Raw genomic sequence first — 24236 nt, 5'->3', positions numbered from 1 at the left:
TGAGTCACCACCCGTCAGTCTGTTCTCATTTGGTTTTGCTTTGCTTTGTTTTTGTGGTTTTGCATCTTGCTACAGAGCCTCATCTGATCTCGAACTCTGGATCCTTCTTTCTCAGCCTCCGGAGCACTGGGATTGGCAGGCATTTGCCACAGTGCCCAGATAGTTGGCCACTCCCACTACATTCCTTCCCTATCTCTATCTCTGTTCCGTTTCATCTTTAAAATGGGATACACAGCACCTATGCTTTCAGTATGACAAAGATTAAGTTTGTGTATAAAAAGTACTGAAAACCTGTCAGAGACAGAAGAAGCATTTGATGAGCATTGTCTTTTTATTGTGATTTCTGATATTTTCCCCTACTGGTACTCTCATTCATAAATATTTCCTTTTTGAGGTGGGGAGGGCATTATGGGGTTTGAATTCATGGCCTTGGTCTTACCCAGGTAGGTGCTCTGTCACTTGGACAATTTGGCAAAGCAAATCAACAGAAAGACAAATGCCAAGTGACCAAGAATGCATGGCGGGTAGTCAAGGAAGATGGATTTGGCTGGTCCGTGGAGAAGGAGTGGGGTTGAGCTGGCTGGCCACCATCATTGGAAGTGGAGTTCCAATTCAGGTTCCTCCACTTCCTGGGTGCTTGACCTTGAGCAATTAAGTTCCCTTCGGAGGAACGCAGGAGTGGGCAGAAGGAGGCCCTGTGTCACCACTGGGTCAACATTTCCTAAGCTTCCTCTGAACCAGGTCCTGCTCACGTACTGCAGACTCCGCAGTGAGGCAGCCCCAGGGCCTGCCTTCAAGGAGCTGGGGGGCCCATGGGGGAGACAGGGCCTCGATCCAGATGGCCCCCATCCAGGCTGACTGGAGGAAGGCAGGTGCTATGGGTGCTCATGTGAGAGACTGACCAGCCTTCCACGGCAGGTGCACACTGGGTGGTGATCGGGAAAGGCTGCCTGGAAGAGGTGACTGGAAGGGCAAGTGGTGACTGGCAGGAAAAGGTGGGAACAGCATGTCCAGGGAGAGTTCAGAGTCTCGCAGCCTTTCCTGGCTGGAAAGATCCTCAGATCTCAGCCTCTGGAGTCACTAGGATTACAGACACGAGTCATCAGTTCCTGGCCTTGTATAATGCCTTTTAGAACATTCCAAGAGCCTAGCGACAGTCTGAGCACACATGCATTTCCTCCAGAGACAAGAGGAGACCCAAAAAATGACAAGTAGAGTCAGCAAAGCTAGGAGAATGGGAGTGGAAGGTGCAGAGACAAAACAGAGGGAAAGAAAGATGGAGCTCAAGGCAGAGGGAAGCGAGATATACAGGCAGAGACTGGGGCGAGGAGAGATGCCCTCCAAAAAGAGGGGATATGGGTGGAACCAGAGACCCCAGAGAAGGGTGGGAGAGAGCCAGGGGGGGTCAAAAGTTCTGGAAGACTGTCATTCAGGGCAGGACAAAGGGAAGCCATGGACCCAGCCTCCCACCACCCTTCCTGGAAGAGGAGTTGAGAAACAGAGATGCACGCGCGTGCGGGTGCCCAGCCACGGCCCTGGGAACAGAGCCCCATTGTGCTGCCCTTTCCCCATCGCCCGCCCAGCCTGGGCAGGGAGCAGCTTGCTCACACCCTTTCTCACCTCTCCTGGGGACAGGGAGGTCATCAGCACCCACAGAGGGACTTACAGACACGTGAGTCACCCCGACTGCCCTGAACCTGAGTGGTTGGTTCCAGTGCCAGTGATCCAGGGCAAGAAGGAGGGCTTGCTGGCTCCTGAGCTCTCCCGGATGGGAGACAAGATGGGAGTCATGGAGGCCGGGGAGCAGTGATGGAGGCCGGAGAGCAGCAGTTCTTCACATCACAAGCTACACTCAAAGAAGCATCCTCAAAGAAGCATCTGTCTCTAACACTTAAAAACCTAACACTAAGAACTAGCTCCAGCCCTCTTCCCTCAGTCTGAGGGGTTCAGACCTTAGCCTCTTCCATCAGACTCAGGGGTCCGGACCCCAGCCTCCTCCCTCAGACCCAGGGATTGAGGCTCCAGCTTCCTCCCTCACACTCAGGGGTCCAGGCCTCAGCCTCCTCCTTCATACCCAGGGGTTCAGACCCAGCCCTCCTCCCTCAGACCCAGGTGAACCAAGGCTAGTTGCCTCCTTCCTGGAACTGAGTCAGGGGTCATGGGTAGCTGATGTGGGGGCAGAAGGAATGTGGGCAGCCTTCTCAGAAGGAAAAGGGAGGGGCTGACCTTGTGACTGGGAAACTAGGGGCTACTGGGGTATAAAGGGACGTAGAGGCCCAGGGACGGGAGTCTGGGAGGCCAGGAGGCCAGGCAGGCTCTGGGTGGCAGTGACCTGTAACTCTGTGCCGTCTTCACTCCCATTGGTGCTCCCTCTGCTCCCAGCCTTACTGATTCTCTCTGTTCCCTGTCTTCAGGTCAGGAGATGCTGTTCTTCTCCTCCAACCCAAGAACGCTGGGTCCAGCAGGTAAGACAAAGTACACACACACACACCACACACACACACACACACACACACACACAGCCTGCAGGTACAACAAGGTGCACCCCCCATACACATGGCCTGCAGGTCAGACAAGGTACACCTCACCTCTACACACACACAGCCTGCAAGTGTCGGGGGTGTTCACAAGGTAGGTGCAGAGCCAAGGCATGGAGAAAAGAGTCCCACTGAAGGCCAGGCACTGGCATTCACACCTGTAATCCTAGCAACTCAGGAAACTGAGGTTGAGTACTGTGGTCCAAAGCCAGCCCCAGAAGGAAAGTCTGTGAGACTCTTCTCTCCAATTAGCCACCAAAAAAAACAGAAGTGGTGCTGTGGCTCAAGTGGTAGAGCGCTAGCCTTGAGTGAAAAAGCTCAGGGACAGCGCCCAGGCCCTAGTTCAAGCCTCAGGATAGGCACGCACATGCTCACACACCCCACACACACGTTCCACAGATAGGAAGATAGGAAGCTCCCTAGGCTGACTCCTGGTTACTGGGAAAGGAAGAGAAGCAAGATCTGAGGACGCAGAAAGGAAAGGTCCCCGAGTCTCATGGGGAGTCACTGGGTCTAGGGAGTTCTCCAGGCTCTTTCCTTTGCAGATTTCTTAGCTGGAGGACAGGGGATGGGGGGTTGGGGCGGGGGGGGGGGAGAAATCAAGAAAGGACAGAGGTCAAGTAGAGCAGAGCAGGGCCAGCCAGGGAGGAAGGGGAGGGGGAGGAGGGAACAGTGCCAGGCTGGGCTTCAGGTGGAGGCTGTGGCACTGACTGATGGAACGCTTGCCTCCCTGTCCCCCAGGACTCGCCATGAAGACACTGAGCCTGTGGACACTCCTCCTTGCTTCAGGTGGGGGCGAGCAGAGTGGGGACTGTGATGATCTTGTGATGGGGAGGGGGGTGCTCTTGGGGAGGGAGTTGAAGATTGGGGTGGGGGCTCAGGAAGGAAGTCAATCTGGGCCTGGGGTTAAGAGTTTACAGATGAAGCCAGGAGCCAGCAGCTTGCTCTTGTCATACCAGGTACTCTGGGGGCTAAGAGCTGAGGATTGTAGTTCAAAGCCAGCTCAGGTGGGAATGTCTGTGAGACTCTTATCTCCAGTTAACCACCAAAAAGCTGGAAGTGGAGGTGTGGCTCAAGTGGTAGAGCACTAACTAGCCTTGGGCACGAAAGCTAAGGGACAACACCTGGGCCCTGAGTTGAAGCTTCAGTCCTGGCACAAAAATAAATACATAAATAAACAAATTTTTGCAACCAGAGTATAGGATGAGTTTAGCTGTGAGGGCGGGGACATAGATGAGGTAGTGGGAGGAAGGAGGGAGGGTCTGGTTGGGAGTGTGATGGGGCTGGGACAGGACCTTAGCTGGGGCTGCCCTGGTGGACATGCCTGGCCCTCCAGGCCCCTCTGTGACTCTGTCCCTGTCCCTCAGCCTGGACGGAAGACCAGGACAAAGTGGTGCATGGCAGACCCTGCCACCCGAACTCCCACCCCTTCCAAGCAGCTCTCTTCAACTCTGGCCACTTGATCTGTGGCGGGGTCCTGGTGGACCAGCAGTGGGTGCTCACAGCGGCCCACTGCAAAAAACCGTGAGTGTCTGCTACCGGCGGGGTGCAAGGAGGCCCTGGAAGGGGGTTCAGGCAGAGATAAGAGGGCCCCAACTGGCCTCAAACCTTGATCCTCAGCTCTCTCCACCTCTGGAGTAGCCAGGATTACAGGTGTGAGCCACCTGGGGGTGGGGGGGAAGCCCAATGCATGCAATATCTCTCTCTCTCTCTCTCTCTCTCTCTCTCTCTCTCTCTCTCCCTCTCTCTCTCTCTCCCCTCTCTCTCCCCCCATCCCCCCTTGTGCTTGATGCAAGCACCACTGGAGCCACAGCCCAGCATTTTCACCCTGGTTGGGTCTGTGGAGGCAGAATCCACAGAGGGCTGACTGAACAAAGTGCAGGGGGAGATGAGGCAGGGCAATTCTGGAGACGTCCAGAGGATGAAACTGCCCTGCGCTGGGCCGGGTGACACAGGCCGTGTGATTTCCGACCTCCCTGGCTTCTCTGAAGCCTCAGCTGCAGCCCCAGGGCTCCAGGTGAGACCCAGCTCCTTCTCAGGCAACTCCAGATCTACCTGGGGAAGCACAAACTCCAGCATCAGGAGCGCTCCGAGCAGCAGGTCCACGTGGCCCGCATGGTCGTGCACCCCAACTACAACCCCAGAACCCACGACAATGACCTCATGATGCTGCGTCTGGCGCACCCTGTGAAAATCTCTTCTCGGATACAGCCAGTGACGATGGAGACCAACTGCTCAGCCCAGAAGTCCAGCTGCCTCACCCTGGGCTGGGGCAAGACAGAAGAAGGTCAGTAAGGGTAGGGACAAGCCCTGGGGGAGGGGCCAGGGAAAAGGCCAAAAGGAACTCGGAATGGCAGGTCTTAGTGGGCTGTGGACAGGGACATTAATGGCAGAACCCAAGGACCAGTGTATTAATGGCAGGACCCAGGGACCAGTGTATTAATGAGCAGAAGGTCCAGGGAAGAGAGGAGGTTTAGCATTTGGGGGCCAATGAGTGTCCAGCCAATGGAGAAAGCAGACAAAGCAGTGAAGAGCATGGAAGGATGGGCCATAAAATGCAGGGCCATAGCCAGGCGCTGTGGCTCACACCCGTAATCCTAGCTGCTCGGGAGGCTGCGTTCTGAAGATTGTAGTTTGAAGCCAGTCCAGATAGGAAAGTCCATGAGATTCGTATCTCTTAGTAATCAGAAAAGGCCAAAAGTGGAGTTGTGGTTCAAAGCAGTAGAACCTCAGGGACAGTGCCCAGGTCCTGAGTTCAAGCCCCAGGACTGATACAAAATTAAAATACAAAAAGGATTCCCTGATGAGAAGAAAAGTTTAAGAAAGGAAGAAGTAACCCGAGGAGACCAGTTGGTTGCAAAAGGCAACCAAATGGAGTACATCAACTGACAGAAAATGGTATCGAAAGTATTCAAGGGACAAAGCCAGCACTCAGGAGGCAGAGGTGCTTGGCCAGTTGTGTCTCAAAAGCAAAATATGAATTAATGGGAAAGGGCCAATAGTCAAGAGGAGTCACTAGAAGAGGATCTAGAGGAAGAGACAGGTCTAATAGATGAGCAGGAACCACTGAAGGTGAGTGAAGAGCAAATGATGATGATGATGATGATCATGATCATGATGATCATAATAATAATAATAATAATAGCAACAACAATAATGGATCACTGGATGAAAGACCAATAGGAAATGAGAGCCTACAAAGAAGAGTGGGGTCAATAGCAAAGGACTAATGAGGGAGATGGACCATTGAATGAAGGGCCAATAGGAAAAGAGAGTTAACAGAAGACAGAGCTGATTAGGTAAGGACCAACTAAGTAGTGACTACTCAGAGTGACTAGTCGTTGGGGCAAGAAAGGCCCAAGGAAGGACAGCATTAACACCCTAGCAGGGTGCAATAGAAGAAGAAAGTCCCAAAGGTCAGCAGGAACTTCCAAAAGAAGGCAGGACAAATGGTAGACAGGTGGAGGAAGGACCTAAGAGAAAGTGAGAATCAATAGGAAAGGAGGATTAGGGAGAAGAGATGATCAAGAAGGAAGTCAGGCCAATGAGAGGTAAGCGCCATGGGGAAAGGCACCAATCAGGAGGCTCTGACCATAGAAATAGTAGGGGGTGTCTAAGCATGACAGACAGGCAGAGGGGACCAATGGGAAATAAGGACAACTGGGGAGTGGGAGTAGAACAGTTGGGGAGGTCTGGGAAGGGTGGGGCCTGGTGAGTCTAACCCACCTCTTTCCCAGCAGGTGTTTTTCCTAACACCATTCACTGTGCCAACGTCCACTTGGTGCCTTGGGCAGACTGTGAGCGTGCCTACCCTGGCAAGATCACCCGGAGCATGGTGTGTGCCAAAAATGACGAGGAAGGTTCGGATTCCTGCCAGGTGAACCAACCCAGACCTGCTGGCTAGAAAGCCAAGGACACCCAGCCAGAGACAGGAAGGGAGAGACACTGACTAAAACAGAGCTGCACCGATATTGGAAAACCAGTCCAGAGGCAGGAAAGAGGGAAAAGCCTCAAAACCACATGAAGAGACGCAGCAAGGGTCAGGCAGAGATAGACAGCCAAATACAGAAGGTAGAGACCAAGAGATTCAGAATAGAGGCAGGAGCTATGCCAGCCATCTCCTCCTCCTCCTCCTCCTCCTCCTCCTCCTCCTCCTCCTCCTCCTCCTCCTCCTCCTCCTCCTCCTCCTCCTCCTCCTCCTCCTCTTCCTCCTCCTCTTCCTCCTCGTCTCCTTCCTTCCTTTCCTCTCTTTCTTTCTTTCTTTCTTCCTTTTCTTTTTTTCTTTTTCTTTGCTTCTTTCTTTCTCTCTTTTGTTTGTGACCCTGTGGTTTAAACTCAAGGCCTTCAATTTGCTAGATGGGCACTCTACCACTTGAGTTATGCACACCCTTTTTTCCCCTCTATCATTCATTCTTTCATTATTTTTAGATAGGGTCTCTCCCTCTCTCCCTGAGGCCAACCTCAGGTCAACAGTCTCTTCTCTATACCTCCCTTGTAAGGCTGTCTGTCACCACCACATCCACCTTGCTCTGTGAAGTTGGGAAGTCTTGCTCAATCCCCACTCTCCTCGCCCCCTCCCCGGCTGGCCTAGAACCTCCTCAACAATCCCTGCCTCCTGCATGCGTGGGATGGCCAGGGGTTTCTATTCCAGAAATCAGGTCATGAGTGCAATGCACCTTGGCCAGGGTCACCCCTTCCTTCATTCTCCCCCCTTCCCCACCCTTCCCCATTGCTTTTCAGCCACTCTCCCTCTCCCTCTGGGTCTCTGAATTGTACCTTCTCCCTCTTTCTGGCAGGGTGATTCTGGAGGCCCCTTGATATGTGACAAACGCCTCCGGGGCATTGTATCTTGGGGTGACTTCCCCTGTGGATCAAAGAACAAACCAGGAGTCTACACTGACATCTGTGTGCACGTCAAATGGATAAAGAATGTCATCGGCTCAAGCAGCCCATGCTTGTGACAGCCCACACTTGACTTCCAACCCCACAGTATGGCCCCACTCTTGACCTCTGACCCCACTGTCTGGCTCCTCAAGATTCCCACCCCATCCCCTGCTTAGATCTAGCCCTGCATGCTTAATAAAGGTTCAAGACCATAGACTCTGCGCTCAGCTCTCGCCTGTGACATTAGAGCGGTCGGGGCATGAGGCCCCTAGGTGGACATAAAGTTCCAAGCCCATGAAACACATGGGTCAGTACACCCCACACACAGACACCAACTGGAAAGTCTGGATTTGACACTAATAAAAGCTTTTTGTCCTGGGCACCAGTGGCTCACGCCCGTGGCTCACACCTGTCACTCTAGCTACTCAGGAGGCTGAGATCTGAGGATCGTGGTGGGAAGTCAGCCCAGGCAGGAACGTCTGTGTGACTCTTATCTACAATCAACCAACAGAAAACCAGAAGTTGAACTGTGGCCCAAAGTGCTAGGGTGCTAGCCTTGAACAACAACAACAAAAAAAAAAGCTAAGGGACAGCACCTAGGCCCTGAGTTCAATGCCCATGACTGAAAAATGAAAAAAAAAAAAAAAAAAAAAAGGTGCCAGTCCTAGGACTTGAACTTAGGGCCTGAGTGCTGTCCCTTAGCTTTTTCACTCAAGGCTGGCTCTCTATCACTTGAGCCACAGCTCCACTTTGAGCTTCTTGACAGTTGACTGTTGATTAGAGTCTCACACAGTGTCCTGCCCAAACTGGCTTTGAACCATGACCCTCAGATCTCAGCGCTCTGAGTAGCAGGAGTGACAGGTGTAAGCCACCAACACCTGGCAGTTTTCCACTTCTCTTCTGTCCATTACAGCCCAGTGTGATTGCTCCCTGCCCCAGGAAGGTTCCTGGACTCCTCTACCTCATGCTAGCCTTCTCAGATGGTTCTCCATAGACTGTCTCCATGGACTACAGTAAAAAACAAACCAACAGGGAGGAGAAAGCGACTGGAGATGGTTGTGTAAGGGTTGCGGTGAAAAGAGACAGGATGGGAGAAGGCAGCAGGGGGCAGATGGTGGAGGCTGGACTTTGTCCTGGAGGCAGCAGACAGCCATAGAAGGGCTGGGAGCTTGGGCAGCAGAATGGACCAGAGGGGACAGACTGGGGCTGAGGGCCAGCATGGCGGGGGGGGGGGGGGTGTCATGGTGCCAGTGGAGAAGATGAGGCAGGGCTGGGGCTGGAGCAAGGTAGCTGGGTAGAAAATCTCCACACAGAGCAGGCTGGCTGGACGGCATTCCCATGGAGGGATGACAGGGTGAGGGAACCCCAGCAGACATCCTGGGTGCCAAGGCACAGGTGACATGGCTGGAAATGTAGGTCACCAGGAGGGAAAGAGAGTGACCCTGTGGCTCTGAGAGAAAGGACAAGGCCCATTTGGGTGCTGGACAGGCCTAAAGACCTTGGACTTCGGAACCCAAGAAGCCCAGCATGGTGCACCTACCTGCAATCTCGGCTACCTGGGAGACACGGGCAGGGAAGATCTGGAGTTCAAAGCCAGCCAAATCAGAAAGACTCTGACACACAAACAAAACACCACAGAAGGGGCAGGTTGCAGCCCAAATGGGCTCAAATAGGCCCAAACTGGTTTTCGTCATTTGGAATATCTTCCCCCTTGGGGACTCAAATCAGTCTTGGGGTTCTGAACTCCAGATTGGCACCCTGTTCCTGCCCTCGGGGAGAAGAAATCCAACCTAGACTGACACACCTTATCAGTGACAGAGCTGTGTCCAGCATACCACACAAGCTCTCCTTGCTAGCGTGGACACAGATCAGGAAGATGTGAGGCAGGATTGGATGGAGAAGGGGAGACAGAACAAAGAAGAGGTCAGGAGAGGCAGCCCCAGACAGCCACCTCTGGGAGGGCCCAGTCACCTGTCAGGATCCCCACCCAGTGTCCCATTTCCCAAGGGGCCAGAAGCTGCCGCCCCCTGTTCTGGCTCTCAGCCTCTTTTTCTATCAACAGGTAGCCCTGCCCAGCTCCAGCACCCACGCCCGGCTATGCCTCCCCAGCCAAGGGACGCGCCGGGCCTGACCTGAGTCTCCTTCTGCCCAGTGGCCTGGGCCCAGGTGAGGGGCAAGGGGGGTGGGGAGCTGAAGGGTTTCTCTGGCCAGGAAGACGGAGAGACAGACAGACACACGACAGACAGACAAAGAGAGAGACAAGAGAGAAAGAGAGAGAAGAGGAGGAAGCAACAGATGGAAAAGATCTTGACAGCAGGTTGCATACACCCAGAAAAGGACTCAGGGAAAGTCTTGGGGATGATGGACTTGCTCTCCATCTGGGCTGCAGTGATGGTTTGATATGTGTGTGTGTGTGTGTGTGTGTGTGTGTGTGTGTGTGTGTGTGTGTGTGTGTGTGTGTAAACTCACCTGGTTGTATGGTTTTAAAATATGCTGCGGGGCTGGGAACATGGCCTAGTGGCAAGAGTGCTTGCCTCCTATACATGAAGCCCTGGGTTTGATTCCCCAGCACCACATATATAGAAAATGGCCAGAGGTGGCGCTGTGACTCAAATGGCAGAGTGCTAGCCTTGAGCAAAAAGAAGCCAGGGACAGTGCTCAGGCCCTGAGTCCACGGCCCAGAACTGGCAAAAACAACAACAACATAAAATATGCTGCAACATAAGGCAGATGGAGTGACAAAATGCTTGAGAAATCATTGGAGGTAGATTCAATTGAACCATCACAAATAGTTCACAAAGACAGATAGACAGCAAGACATTGAGACCCAGAATGACAGAGAGGGAGATACAGGGACAGAGAGACCTCAACGCAGAGACAGGACTGAGATGGGCAGAGAGAGGCAGAAAGTGAGAGGGACAGAGACAGAGGCAGAGAGTGAGAGGGACAGAGACAGAGACAGAGACAGAGAGAGGCAGGCTCAGGAAGATTCCACTGAGAAAGGCAAACCTCAGTTGAGAGGAAGAAGAGTTTCAAAAGCAGACACAAAGACAGAAGGAAGAGAGACAGACAGACAGACTAAAGCAGGGGGAGGCCTAGGCTGACCTGGGCCCCCTCCCCATCCTCCCCAACCCAGGGAGGAAGTGAGGGAGGGAGGGAGGGAGGGAAGGAGGGAGGGAGGAGGAAGGGAGTGGCACCTGCTTGAGAGGGGGTGGGGGTACTCTGGGGTGGAGGCAGGGGAGGCCAGAGTGATTGCTAAGGCCTGATGGGAGGGCCTTTCTACAGAAGGGCCCCGGGGGCCTGTGGGTGGTTATAACCTGGCTGGTGGTGGAGCCTAGGCGAGAAGGCTGTGAAGACCAGGACGTCTGCGGCTGAGCTGGGAGCCTGGCCCCCACCCACTGCCCGGGGACACAGGGCCTCGGCAGGTGAGGCCTGTGGAGGGAGGCTGTGGTCTCACTGGGGGCTGGAGGGGGCTGCCTTCCATCATCAGCCCCTGGGTGTCAGCTCCACCCTGGTGGTAGAAACTTGGGATCCTGTCTGTGTAGAAAACAGGGCAGGGAAGGGAGGGGAAGCGGGGTGGGGGCTCTGGGAATCACCTCACCCTCCTGTTCCTACACCAGGCGCAGTGGTCATGGCTACCACAGGGTCCTCCCGGATGTGGGTGCTGAGCATGGTGATGACGGTGCTGGTTCTGGGGGTCACAGGTAACCACCCCTCTGCCCATGCATGTGCATGGGCATAGCTCCAGCAGTGGGCGAATGCATACAAGTCTGGGTGGGTTGCAGTGTGTATGTGTGTGTGTGTGTGTACGTGCACGCATGCATGAGTGTGTACAGGCACATGTGTGTCTGGATGGCTTTTCCCACCTTGAGTAATAGGGTGTGGCCCGTGGCACTGACCCTCAGCCACCATGTGTGCAACTGTGTGACAGAGGATGTGCATTTCAGCCTGTGTGTCTCTGCCACAATGTGGGCCAATGTGACACAGTGCGTAGCCAGGCTGGCCACGTGGCCTTGCCCGTGGCTGCGGGTGCCTGGGGCTCCCGTCTTCCCCTCAGCGTCACCATGTGCCACACAGGGGTGCAGTGTGTGGAGGTGGGTGACCGTGCTGGGAGGACCCATCTGTGGGCGTGGGGCTGCAGCTGTGTCTGGAGAGGGCTCCATGGAGGGGTGACTGTCTGTGTGCCCAGGGGCTGTGAGGTGACGGCCCAGCTCTGGACCTGGACGGGCCTGTCCTCACATCAGGGAGTCTGTACGCAGAACTAACTGCCCAGCTCCTGGAACCCAGCCCCACCGCCATGACCCTGGGGACCATGGCCTTGTCCCTGTCCCAGCTTGTCATGGCAGTCTCTGCTGTCTCTGGCCCTCACCCCACCCACTTTAGAAGCCCAGTCCCATCCCCACAGCCCCTGCAGGCCTGACCAGCTGTGACCTCAGGCTGTCCAGAGCCTCTGTGCCCAGTGTTACCCTCCTTGGTGTACCCCGCATTCCCAATGAGCTCTGGCCAAGCCCAGGAACCCTTGAAGTCTAGCCAAGGCCCAAGACCCCCTTGGCTGTGGCCCCACCCCTTCCCCTCCAGCCTGGTGGGGCCCCTCATCATCAGTGACAAGAGGAGAGTGCAAGCTTCACCTTCTGGTGCCCAAACCCCACCCCAAGTCAAAGCCCTGCCCACTTTCTGCCACCAGAGCCTGTTCTTACAAATGATGCTGTCACCTGTAACAATCCCTCTGACAAGGAGACGTCTGGAGACAGCCGGGACGTGGACTCCAGGGCCCGGGATGACTCCAGATCAGATAGCAGCCCCCGCATTGTGAATGGGTCGGACTGCGATAAGGACACTCAGCCATGGCAGGCCGCGCTGCTACTGGGGCCCAACAAGCTGTACTGTGGGGGGGTGCTGGTGAACCCCCAGTGGGTGCTCACGGCCGCCCACTGCAGGAAGCCGTGAGTGACAGGGCCCACGAGGCGCGGGCAGGCATGGGAGAGGGGGAGGGAGGGCGGGGGACCCAGGAGACCCAGGTAGAATTGGGGTGCGATTAAGGACCAGGTTGAAGAGAGCATGGTGGGGGTGGGAGGGCTGGAGGTCGGGAGTGTGGGGCTGGGCTGCACTGGGGTTAAGGCAACCGCCATGGATGGAAGGGTTTGGGATGGAGATGGGGTTGGGACTGGTTTAAATCCAGGTGAGGTGAGGATAGAGATGGGGCGGGGGAGGGGAGGAGGGAGGGTGGCTGGGGCAGGCAGAGGATGGGGGTGGAAGGTAGGAAAAGATCGGAGGTGGCCCAGTACAGAGTTGGCTGTGGCTGGATTTGGGCTTGGGATGGAAATATGGATGGTTTGGGGTAGTGGAAGGATTGGGGTGGGGGTTGGGATTAGGGTGTCTAGGATGGAGGATAGGGGGGAATGAGGAGGAGTTGGGGTCTACATGGGGGTGGGAGGAACCGCAGAGCTGAGGTAGGGTTGGCAGGTGAAGGATGCTAGGTGGTTGATTGGGGTTGACAGCTCCTGAGTGGAAACTCAGGGTTCTGGGTGGAGGAACTGGTATAGGATTGAGACAGAACCAGGTTCTGTCACAGTTGGGGTTGGGGCCGAGTTGGGGCTACCTGTGAGCCAGGCTGATCATGACCTTCCTCAGGGTCTACCGAGTCCGCCTCGGCCACCATTCCATGTCCCCCGTCTACGAAGCCGGGCAGCAGATGTTTCAGGGGTCCAAAGCCATCCCCCACCCCGGCTACTCCCACCCCGGCCACTCCAACGATGTCATGCTCATCAAACTCAACAAGAAAATCCAGTGCACGCACTCTGTCAGGCCCATCCACATAGCCTCCCAGTGCCCGTCTGCCGGGACCACGTGCCTGGTGTCGGGCTGGGGGACCACCACCAGTCCCCAGAGTAAGTCCCCGGCTCTCCCGCCCCCACCCACAGCTCCCTCTCCCTCGGCCTCCGCCTCTTATGTGCCTCCGTTTTACAGATAACTTTCCCAAGGTCCTCCAGTGCTTGAACATCACTGTGCTCAGTGAGGACAAGTGTAAGGACGCCTACCCAGGACAGATCGACAAAACCATGTTCTGTGCCGGTGACGAGGCAGGCCGAGACTCGTGCCAGGTGAGGCTGGAGACGTCGGGTCTCTGTGTACCGGTTAGAGCTATGCCGATTTTACATTCTAGAGCAGCACCATCCAATAGAAACGACATGAGAGGCTAGGTGTGGTCGAGTACCCTTGTAATCTCAGCTACTTGGGAGGTAGAGATCAAGGAGATTGTGGTTCAAAGCCAGCCCAAGCCAAAAAAAAAAAAAAAAAAAAAAGGCAAGACCTCATTTTAACAGATTACCTGAGTGTGGTGGTTCACACCTATCATAGGTAGGAAGGTTGTAATCCAGGCTAGCCCTAAACAAACCCCCAAGACCCTATCAGGAAAATAGCCAAAGCCACGAAGGCATGGCTCAAGTAGTAGAGAAATGGTCTAGTAAATGCAAGGCCTGGAGTTCGGACTCAAGGTAAGGGTATAACTCAGTGGCAGAGCACCTTTGTAGCATATACAAGACCCTGACCCCTAGCACCAGAAAGAAGGGAGAGGGAGCACAGGACAGAGGAGGGAAGGGGAGGGGAAGGGAAAAGAGGATAGGAGAAGACAAGGGGAGGGGAAGAGAGGAGAGGAGACCCCATATCTAAGAGATACTTACCTTCATATAACACTCACTACAGTTTTATCTGTACACAAAGAAAAAATGGTATATATAGATATTTTGCCAGTCCTGGGGCTTGAACTCAGGGCCTGGGCACTGTCCCGGAGCTTCTTTTGTTCAAGGCTAGCACTCTACCAGCTTTTTTCTGTTTGTGTGGTGCTGAGGGATCGAACCCAGGGCTTCTTGTATGCTAGGCGAGCACTCTACCGCTAAGCCACATTCCCAGCTCTTGCCTGTATATTTTGAAAGAGGCATAAACAGAAGAATCAAGATCTGAAGCCAAAAGTGGGAGACCCTATCTAATTAAACCATAAAGGGCTGGGCTGTGAACCAAGTGGGCATGGCCATGGTGGGCGTGGTCCTGGTGGGTATGGCAATGGGCGGGGCTATGGGGGAGTGACCTGGTCAGCGAGTGGGCGTGGCCGCGGTGGGCGTGGTCCTGGTGGATGTGGCAGTGGGCGGGGCTGTGTTGGGCCTGATGGAGGTGGCTTGGTGGGCGTGGTCAGACTGGTGCTGTGGGCAGAGCTATGGGGGAGTGATCTGGTCAGCGCAGTGGGCGGTCCGCAGTGGGCGTGGCTAGGTCACCAGGGCTGACATGGCATCTGCCTAGCGAATTCCCTGAGTTCCCACCCTGAAGGTTAATGACTCTCCCCCTCTGTGTCCGCCCTTTACCCACCGCTTCATCCTGGCCCTTCTGCCCCTTCCATCCTCCTGTCTGCTGCCCTCTGCCCATCTCCATCTGGGGGGCTCCGGCTGGTCTCGATGTGCCTCCTCTCGCTGCCTCTCTGCCTCTGTCGGTACCCCTCCCTCCTCCTCCTCCCTCTTTCTCCTCCCCCTCCCCCCCCCCCCCCCCACAGGGCGACTCTGGCGGGCCTGTGGTTTGCGATGGCCAACTCCAGGGCCTCGTCTCCTGGGGCGACTTCCCCTGTGCCAAGCCCAACAAGCCCGGCGTCTACACCAATCTCTGCCAATTCAAGAAATGGATTGAGGATACCATTAAGTCAAACTGATGGCTGCGCAGAGCCCGGCACACTGGGGGCCCCCACAGAAGCAGAAGCCCCATTTCTTCCCAAGCATGTCAATCCTTCCAGCCCTCTCTGGGGCCCCCTGAATTGGGGCCACACACACACACACACACACACACACACACACACACACACAGGGGCCAGACCCTGTCTCTCTATGGGGATCCTGGGACAATGTCTAGAGTGCCCAAGGGCGGGGGAGTGACTCAGTTTCCCCAGGGCATCCTCCCTCAAGATCTAGAGTACCGCCTTCTCTGTAGCCATGACCCACATTTTTGTCCTCAAAATAAAAGGCTGAAAAGAAGCAGCCTCTGTGTGTGTGTCCTTGATTTTGCCTCCCAGGCTGGATCTGCTGCACTGGGTCATTTGGCCCCCAAGAAACCAAGACCAGCGGGCTGCTCTCTACCCCTCCACACACCCAGGCCTCACAGCTGCTCTGCACTAAGAAAGTCATTGAAGTGAGAAGAAAACAGACCAAAACTAAATGAATATTCTTTTGGGGGGGTTTTTTTGGTCGGTCATGGGGTCTGGGTGCTGCCCTTGAGCTCTTTTTGCTCAAGAGTACCTCCCTACCACTTTGAGCCACAGCACCGTTTCTGGTTTTTGAGTGCTTCACTGGAGTTAAGAGGGACTTTCTGCCCAGCCTGGCTTCGAACCTTGATCCTCAGATCTCAGCCGCCTGAGTAGCTAGGATGACAGAAACGAGCCACCAGGGCGCAGCCTAAAAAAAATATTCTTCGGCGTGTTTGACTCCCATTTTCAGCACCAGGAACATTCACCCCGTAAGACCCTCCTTTCCTGTGAGGCACCTCCTTCCCCTCCTCCCCGTGAATGGCTTCAGGAAAGGCCTGTGATTCTCTCGCGAAGACCTGTGGTTCTTTGTGGAAACTGAGCAGCTAAGGGAAACACAAGGCGTCTGGCCAGCTTCTGCACCCACCCCATGCCCCCGAAAAAGAAAAGAACATATTTGAAAAAAAAAAATAAAGCAAAAAAGGACTGAGGACACGGCTCAAGTGATGAGTGCCTGCCGCCCTGAGAATGGAGGAGACGTGCGGGGCCTGCACACAGGAAGCAGACAGGATCTGCGGTGCCCGGGGCCATCACAGCCCCGAGGACAGGCACACCCCACCATGCTCGGGCTTTTCTGTTGAGATGAGGGTCTCTTGAATTTGTTTCTCCAGCTGGCCTCAAACTTTGATACTCTTGGCCTCCACCTCCCCAGTAGCTAAGCAGCCGCTGTAGGGTGAAGTCCAGCTGCAATTCCCTTGGAGTTTTCCAGGTTGCTAAGAGAAGGGAAAGAGCCGTGTTGGCTCTCTTCTCCCAAGGCAAGGTGATGGTCAGAGGTGGACCAGGCACCTTGGGGTTACCAGAAGCACAGCTCGCACCCTGCTGACTTCCTCCACGTCAGGAAGAAGAATAAAATCAAGAGTGTTTGGATAGGGTACTTAGCTATCCCTATGGCTGACCAAAAGAGACTGGTGTGGGAAGGGAAGTTTCTAGAAACCAAACGCCGAGCTGAGACCTTGAGTAGATTTTCCTTTTTCCTTTAGAGGACGTGTCTTTTCTGGCACTAGAGATAGTTCCAGAAGTTGGAAGATAGGGTCTTCTATGGAGGGCAAGTAGGATCTCACTCAGCCTGCAGTCGTCCACGCATGTGGAGGAGACACGCCCCATGGTGGTGCAAGAAACACGCTTGGCTCCCTAATAGACACTCACTGAGGCTGCAAAACAAACCCCATAGCTAACGCCAGGGGCGAGGCCAGCGCCTGGACAGCCAGGCGGCCAGAGGGAGAAGGGAGCCCAGAGGGCTCGGCCTCAATGGCATCCCTGCTGCTGGCTCACTGAGGATGGAGGAGGTCCTGATTGGGGGGGGCGGGGGGAACACCTGGTTTGGTGCTCCCAGATTACCAGGGGTCACCACACCACACCCAGGCCACACTGGCCCCCGGCTGAACCAGGGACCTCCAAGAGAAAGATAAATGTCAAGATCCGGGGGAGGAAAATCAAATATCTGTGAAACAGGAAAGGCTTCCTAAGATGTTGGCAGCACTAATCAAGCTGGGCGCGGCAGCTCCATCCTGTAATCCCAGCTACTTAGGAGGTGGGTACAGGCGGATTATGAGTTGAAAGCCAGCTCAGGCAAAGTTAAAAGTTAGTGAGACTTTGTCCCAAACACAAAATACAAATAAGATGGCTGGGATGGGGGACAGGGGGGAGCTCAAAGGCAAAGGCAGTGAGAAAGTGATCTGTAATTCTAAAATGGACAAATAATACGTAAAACAACTGTGAATCAATAAGAACAATGCTTTTATCAAACCTGAGGTGATGCGTAAGAACAGGCAATTTGCAAACAGAACCCCAAATGCTAGACGGCCACTCTTGGGGTTCAGTTATGACCAGGAGAAGCCAGCAAGCCTGGATGCAGGGGTGGAGGGTCAGGATGAACCGCGCAGTCGAGTTCCACAGGTGGAAGGGCAGCCCAGGGGTTGGATTAAAGCAGCAAACACACACCCGGTGACTCAGGGATTCCTTTCCCAGCCTGGAACCCAGAGTCTGACACGCCCACTAGTGGACACACACCACACACAGAGTGACTCATGGGGCATGATGAGGCGGCCACAGCCAGGACACGAAACTGTGACAGAAACGCGGCCAGCAACCACGAGACACAGGACCAGTGAGCAGAGGGATGGAGCACAGCTGAGCAGGGGGTTGGAGCACGGGTATATGACCCCTCGCCAACCTGAATGACTCTGAAGAGCAGAGTTGTAAAGAGGTGTTAAGAGTGCTGTCTGTGCAGGGCTTGTTTCTAGGGTTGCCAGGCTGAGCCACTGTTGCTGAGCTCCCTGTTACCCCCACCTGCGGGTGTCTGCAATCTGTGGTCATCATTGCTCAGTCCACTATTTTATTATGTGCTGCAAGTGGTGAATTTTATCGCCTGCATTTGTGATCCAGGTGCCACTATACAGACTGGTCCATCCTCAGCTTTCAATTGCTCTAAGCAACACTACAGTACAGTAAACATGGTACATAAACCCTCCTCATGGCCACCACCGCAAGAAAATGAGTGCTGACATTTTCCTCTGTGCCCTGGACAGCCTCTGAGCCAGGCACAAGCCCACAAGGTGGTGCTACAGATCCAGGGCCAGTGGTTCTCCCTTACAAATCCTCCAATCCCCACTAGGTGGCACTGCAGAACTGCTGTCTCTGGTTCTCCCCTGCAAATCCCCTGGTACCCACGAGATGACGCTAAAGGACACTGGCCTCTGGTTCTCCGCTGTGAGTCCCACAGTGTCCACAAGGTGACACTGCAGGATCACAACCGCTGGTTCTCCCCTGCAAATCCCCCAGTGTCCACAAGGTGGTGCTGTCAGATCACACTTTCTGGTACTCCCTGCGTGTCCTCTGTGATCCATAAAGTGATGCTGCCTTTGGTTCTCCCATGTGAGTTCCTCCCCACACACACACACCCGGTCCTGATGAAGTGGCACCGAAGTGGCACCATCAGATCACAGCCTCTGGTTCTTCCTGCGAGTCCCAATCGTACCCACAAGGTGGCAGTGCCAATCCAGAGCCTCTGGTTTCCCCCACAAGTCCCCTGGTGTCCACATGGTGGCGCTGTTGAACTATAGCCCCTGGTTCTCCCCTGCTAGTCTGCTGAGGTCCGTGAGGTGGCGCTGTGGGTCCAAGAACATACACATACCAACACACACACACACACACACACAATTATATATATACACATACATACATATACCCAACCCTGTACTATAAATTCCATATTATATCTATGCTTTATTATGTTTATTTATTTACACAAATGCCTTTGCTCTGAGCCATTCTCTGCAGACACTGCAACCACTTTGGAATGCCACTTTGGGGAGAGAGCGGATGGATAACATCTTTATGACCCAGGGACCCCAGGGGGACAACAGAGCCTCTTGGGGTAGTGATGACTCCTACTAACCAGTGATGACAGCCATAACAGCTTCTCTGGAACCTTCCAGAAACAAATCGCCATCCACCAGAACTACTTAATGGCTGTGCCTCCTTGTCCCCTCCTCTGTCTATAAAGCACAGGTTCCCTGTGCTGCCTCCCCCCACCCCACCCCAGGGCTGAAGGAACCTCAGATTTCCTCTGCACTTCCCTTTCTCTCTCCTCTCTCCTCACTGCTAGAGGGGACCCCGGATTGACTACCCCATCCTGGGCGTGTCCCGACAGGAATCGCTTGCCCCAGCTTTGTGAGTTCTCTTACCCACACTTCTCTCTCCAGAAGACCAGGCTGCTTGTCGCCTAACGCCCAGGGTTGTCACCTGCCTCTGGCTCTCAATGGCCTTCAGCTGGGCCTGCAGCTTCCCTGGGCTTAAAGGCTGCACTGGGCCCTGGCAAGGGGCAGCCAGGATGGCCGGGCAATTGGCCTGCCCCCCACCCCCGGCTCAGTGCCCTCGGGTGTGGGGGGGGCTGCTCTTCTGCCATCCACAGTGCTGCTGTGGTGCCCCCTCCCTTCCACTCCCAGACCCTGGGCGTCTTCCCCCAGTAACACCAGCTCACCTCTCCCTGACTTCAAGCTCCACACAGGACACAGGGGCTCAGGCTGAGGCCCGGGGGCAGCACTGTCCTCCAGCCTTCCTTCAGCCGCCCGCTCTCCCCCTCGGAACAGCCCCCACCTGTGAGCTCTGCACCCCAACTTGGTCACGGTTGGCATCAGCTACCTCCATCCACCTCCTCGGGAGGGCCTGTGGCCCCAAGGAGATGGAGAAGCCGAGGAAGAGCCTGACACAGACGGCACCCAAACTCAGACATGGGGCAGAGGAGACAGCAGTGAGGATGGAGGAAGGGAGAGAAAAGAAAGCAAATAGAGACAGACAGACAGACGACAGACAGAGAGACAGAAAGATTTGGGCAAAGAACTGCAGAGAGTGACAAGGAGAGTCAGGAAGAGATGGATGGGAAGACGTGGAGGGAGGAGGGAAGAGAAAGAATGAGAGGGGAAAAAAGGAGGGGAAGCAGAGGGAGGAGGAAGAGATGGAGGAGGAGGAGGAAGAGATGGAGGAGGAGGAAGAGGAGGAGGAGGAGGAAGAGGAGGAGGAGGAGGAGGAGGAGGAGGAGGAGGAGGAGGAGGAGGAGGAGGAGGAGGAGGAGGAGGAGGAGGAGGAGGAGGAGATGATGATGGTCTGCAGAGTGGAGGCTGGGTGTCACCCTGGCTCTGGTCCCTGCTTCCAGCCCCCTGGTCCCCCTGCCGGCCACCGGGGGGCAGGCCAGCCCAGCGGCAGGGTTTATAAGCCGGGGCCCCTGTGGCCACAGCAGCGGGTTCTGAGCCCCGAGGCGGCCAGGTGAGAGCGCGGGTGCCCCGCACAGCACAGCCCGGAGCCCTGCGCTCCGCTCCCCGCCCCGCGCCCGGTGCGCCCCGGACTCCTGCTCCAGAGGATGGGGCCCAGCCCTGCCTCGAATCTCCATCTCTGCCTGCGTCTCGAATCTCCATCTCCATCTCCATCTCCACCTGCGCGTCTCCACTCCCAGGCGCTGAGCCCGCAGAAATGGAGATGCTGGGGCGGCACCCCTCCTCTCCCTCCCTCCCCATTTCTCCCCCTCTTCCCCTCTCCCTCCCTCTCCTCTTCTTCTCTCCCTCTCTGCCCCTAAGCCCTCCCCCCTCTCTCTCCCTCCCTCTCCTCCGTGGTCCCACCCCCACCGGGTAGGGGGTAGGCCGTGTGGGCTGCTGACTGACACCCCAGGGTCCCACGGGGACAAGAAGTGGGGCGGGGGTCTCCAGGTTCATCCCAGGCCCCGTTCTTATTTCCAGGTTCTGACATGACAGTCACAGCGAGAACCCCCTGGGGCTGGCTTGTGGGGTGCCTCCTCTTTGGGGTCACAGGTATGGGTGTGTGTCTGCAGAGGACGCGGGGTTGGCTTCGTCGGTGGTGGGGACTGCGTCACGGTCCCCCGGGTGATGTTTCTGGGTGACACGGGTTGTGTCTGGGCATCCTGGGGGCAGGGCTGGGTTGGGGCTCGGGGGGCAGCACGCTGCCGGGTCTGTGCCTGCTTCGGGGGGTCTCCAGTCTGACACCCTGGGAGCCGCGTCCGTCGCGGTTTCTGCTCCCTCGTGCTGCGGCCCTGCTGGCCAGGTGAGCGGGGCAGGGCAGAGGGTGGGGTCCTGAGGGCGGACGCCCCTGCTCCTGCGGGGAGCTCATCCTAGCTCCCCCACCCTGCTGAGCTTTAACTCTCCCCAGGGACCTGGCCTGACACCCCCAAACCTGTTCCCACCCCTGAGCTGTGTGCCTGGGCTGGTGGGATCTCCCAAGCCCGGCCCCCCATTCAGAGGGGCTCTAAACAGTAATTCCCACCCCTGACTTCTCCCCCAGACCCTTGTATTGGCCTCCACGGCTCTGGCCACCCCACCCACAATCACACTGGGCCCTGAAAGCCCTGGACCCCTCAGATGGGGACCCGCCCTGCAGCCCTGACCACTGAGCCCCGCATCCCTGCAGAGGCCCCGCCCCTGAACCCCTGGGCGGGCCTGGTGGGCGGGGCTCAGCCGGGGCTCCACCCCTGACATCCTGACCCACACCCTGGAGCTCTGAACCTGCCTCTGGGGGGGCCCCCCAGTCCTGACCCCGCCCCCAGTCCTGGCCCCGCCCCGTCCCTGACTCCGCCCCCAGGGTCTCTGGCCTCCCAAAGCCACAGCCACGCCCAGATCATCAACGGGGAGGACTGCAGCCCCTACTCGCAGCCCTGGCAGGCAGCTCTGTTCGCCGATGATGAATTCTTCTGCTCCGGCGTCCTGGTGCATCCGCAGTGGGTGCTGTCGGCTGCTCACTGCATACAGAGGTGGGGCCGGGCGGGACCTGCAGGTGTCCTTAGCTGGGGCTCAACATCAGGCTCTGCTGGGCGCCCCAGTGGGTGGTTGCCATGGGAACTGAGCCTGGACTAGGGGAACCCAGAGGGAGCACCGGGCAGACAGATGCTATTGCTTAGGAAACAAGCCCTACGCAAGACAAAATCCCAGTTCAGAGGCTGGGTGGGACCCCCAGGTAGCTGCCTGAGGGCTTCGGGTGGTGGTTGAGGAACTCTTAGCACAGCATCCGACTGGGAAGGGGGGTTGGGGTGAAGGACAGGATAGGGGTGCCAACGCAGCTGCAGAAGATCTCATCTTCCCCCTGGCCCTCAGCTCCTACACCATAGGGCTGGGCCTGCACAACCTGGAGGCGGAGCAGGAGCCTGGCAGCAGGAAGCTGGAGGCCTTCCTCTCCATCCAGCACCCTGACTACAATCATCCTTTTCTGGCCAACGACCTGATGCTCATCAAGTTGAACGAGTCAGTGGTCGAGTCCAACACTATCCGGAGTATCCCTGTGGCATCGCAGTGCCCCACCCCTGGGGAATCGTGCCTGGTCTCTGGCTGGGGTCTGCAGAGGAACGGTGGGTGATCTGCCTCTCTGTGGGGGGTCGCCCCTATCCATCCAGGAAGGGCCTGACCCCCCAAGCTCTGGGTCCCAGGCAGACTGCCCAGCCGGCTCCAGTGTGTGAATATCTCCGTGGTGTCTGAGGAGCGATGCAAGGAAGTCTTCTCGCCCGTGTACCACTACAGCATGTTCTGTGCCGGCGGAGGCCCAGATGGCAAGGACTCCTGTCGTGTGAGAAAGGGGGACAAGGAGGGGGAGTGGGGGGTGGGGTGGCAGGTCGCACAGACATGCGGTGAGAAACACTGATGGAAGACACCAGGCAACAAAGAGAGGGAGAGAGGAATACAGAGAGAGGAAGGACGAGACACAGAAACTGAGGAAGACAGAAGCACAGGGAGAAAGGGGAAAGCCTCCGGATACATGCAGAGAGAGGTGAAGCACAGACAGACAGACAAAGGAGAGGCAGAGAAAGACTACAAATGACACCCTCGGGGGAGCAGCCAGCTGTGAGGGGACAGTGAGCAGGACCAGAAGGCCTTGGGACCTTGAGCTGGGACTTCCAGGTGGCAGGTGTGTGGTGCTGGGTGTTTTGTTGTGTTGCTTTGCGTTCTGTCTTTGCCTCCCAGTGTCATTTGGTTCTCCTTTGATTCCATGTTGTAGCGCCTGCTCTTTGGGTCTCAGTTCTGAGACTCTCTTCTCTCTCTTTCCTCCCCCTCCCTTCCTAACAACAGGGTGACTCTGGGGGCCCCATAGTCTGCAACAGATCCCTTCAGGGCCTCGTATCCTTGGGACTGGACAAGTGCGGCCAGCCCAGTGTACCAAGTGTCTACACCAATCTGTGCAAGTTCACCAACTGGATCACGAAAACCATCCTGACCAGTTAGTTCCAGAGGCCCCAGCGTCCTGCTGAAGGAACTCAACCCCACCTTCAGCCAAGAACCCACACCTTTAGCCACTTCCTCAGCGGGAGCCCAGACCTCCTCCCTCAGATCCAGTCTTCGTCCCTCAGACCCCATCTTCTTCCCTCAGACCCCGGAGTCCAAACTCATCTGAGTCCTTTCTATACATACTGTTGCCTAGTGACCCCATGTTGACCTGGACTTGCCACCATAAAGTTGGTTTTCATCTTTATTTTTTATCCCTTCCCATCGATAACAGAAATAAAAGTGTGAGTAGAGCCCAGGAGTGTGTGTGTGTGTGTGTGTGTGTGTGTGTGTGTGTGTATGCAGCACCTTTTCTGTTTCCACCACCGGTCTCAGATTCTTTCTGCCAAGTCCATGGAGAAGATACAGAAATATGGAAGACAAGATATCCAGACATTTCCAGACATAGAATGAAACGCACTGTCCCAACCTCAGCCTGGTGCCAAATGCCCTCCTAACCCACAAGACTTCCACTCCTGTGTACACACATGAACAAACTCACGCGGCTGGACACTGTGGCTCACACCTGTCATCTCAGCTACTCAGGAGGCTGAGATCTGAGAACTGAGGTTCAAAGGCAGCCTGGGCCGGAATGTCCACAACACTCTTACCTCCAATTAACCACTAAAAAGCCAGAAGTGGAGCTGTGGTTCAAGTGGTAGAGTGCTAGCCTTGAGTAGAAAAGCTCAGGGACAGCACCAAGGCTCTATATTCAAGGCCCAGTACAAGCACAAAATAAAGAAATAAACATCTTGACCTACATAATATATATGCCTAGGGATT

General features: G+C 55.8%; 3 protein-coding genes across 3 annotated transcripts; all 3 read left to right on the top strand.

Annotated features, from left to right (window-relative positions):
- Positions 1–3286: 3286 nt before the first annotated feature.
- LOC125368108 (kallikrein-6-like) lies at positions 3287–7498 on the top strand. The gene is made up of 5 exons (XM_048368964.1): positions 3287–3326; positions 3905–4061; positions 4577–4824; positions 6278–6414; positions 7334–7498. The coding sequence occupies exons 1-5, from the start codon at positions 3287–3289 to the stop codon at positions 7496–7498; spliced, it is 747 nt and encodes a 248-aa protein (XP_048224921.1).
- A 3268-nt stretch (positions 7499–10766) lies between these two features.
- On the top strand, positions 10767–15218 carry Klk5 (kallikrein related peptidase 5). The gene is made up of 6 exons (XM_048329377.1): positions 10767–10842; positions 11036–11125; positions 12106–12364; positions 13053–13309; positions 13389–13522; positions 14962–15218. The coding sequence occupies exons 2-6, from the start codon at positions 11053–11055 to the stop codon at positions 15112–15114; spliced, it is 876 nt and encodes a 291-aa protein (XP_048185334.1). The 5' UTR covers positions 10767–10842; positions 11036–11052; the 3' UTR covers positions 15115–15218.
- Positions 15219–20938: 5720 nt separating this feature from the next.
- Positions 20939–23462, top strand: Klk4 (kallikrein related peptidase 4). Its single transcript, XM_048329391.1, has 5 exons — positions 20939–21002; positions 21787–21955; positions 22296–22546; positions 22625–22761; positions 23262–23462. Exons 1-5 carry the CDS (start codon positions 20939–20941, stop codon positions 23412–23414), a joined length of 774 nt encoding a protein of 257 aa, XP_048185348.1. The 3' UTR covers positions 23415–23462.
- Positions 23463–24236: the final 774 nt, after the last annotated feature.

Source organism: Perognathus longimembris, chromosome 20 (genome assembly GCF_023159225.1).
Source record: "Perognathus longimembris pacificus isolate PPM17 chromosome 20, ASM2315922v1, whole genome shotgun sequence".
Lineage (NCBI taxonomy): Eukaryota > Metazoa > Chordata > Mammalia > Rodentia > Heteromyidae > Perognathus > Perognathus longimembris.
Note: the sequence above shows the minus strand (reverse complement) of the source record. Positions and strands in the feature narration are given on the sequence as shown.

Bases quoted from the DNA above. Each gene is read 5' to 3' on its own strand.
- Klk4 (XM_048329391.1), top strand. From the start codon at position 20,939: ATGACAGTCACAGCGAGAACCCCCTGGGGCTGGCTTGTGGGGTGCCTC. The intron at 22,547-22,624 runs GTGGGTGATCTG...TCTGGGTCCCAG, and splicing joins CTGGGGTCTGCAGAGGAACG to GCAGACTGCCCAGCCGGCTC. The intron at 22,762-23,261 runs GTGAGAAAGGGG...TCCTAACAACAG, and splicing joins ATGGCAAGGACTCCTGTCGT to GGTGACTCTGGGGGCCCCAT.
- Klk5 (XM_048329377.1), top strand. From the start codon at position 11,053: ATGGCTACCACAGGGTCCTCCCGGATGTGGGTGCTGAGCATGGTGATG. The intron at 11,126-12,105 runs GTAACCACCCCT...TTCTGCCACCAG, and splicing joins GCTGGTTCTGGGGGTCACAG to AGCCTGTTCTTACAAATGAT. The intron at 13,310-13,388 runs GTAAGTCCCCGG...TCCGTTTTACAG, and splicing joins GACCACCACCAGTCCCCAGA to ATAACTTTCCCAAGGTCCTC.
- LOC125368108 (XM_048368964.1), top strand. From the start codon at position 3,287: ATGAAGACACTGAGCCTGTGGACACTCCTCCTTGCTTCAG. The intron at 3,327-3,904 runs GTGGGGGCGAGC...CCTGTCCCTCAG, and splicing joins GACACTCCTCCTTGCTTCAG to CCTGGACGGAAGACCAGGAC. The intron at 6,415-7,333 runs GTGAACCAACCC...TCTTTCTGGCAG, and splicing joins AAGGTTCGGATTCCTGCCAG to GGTGATTCTGGAGGCCCCTT.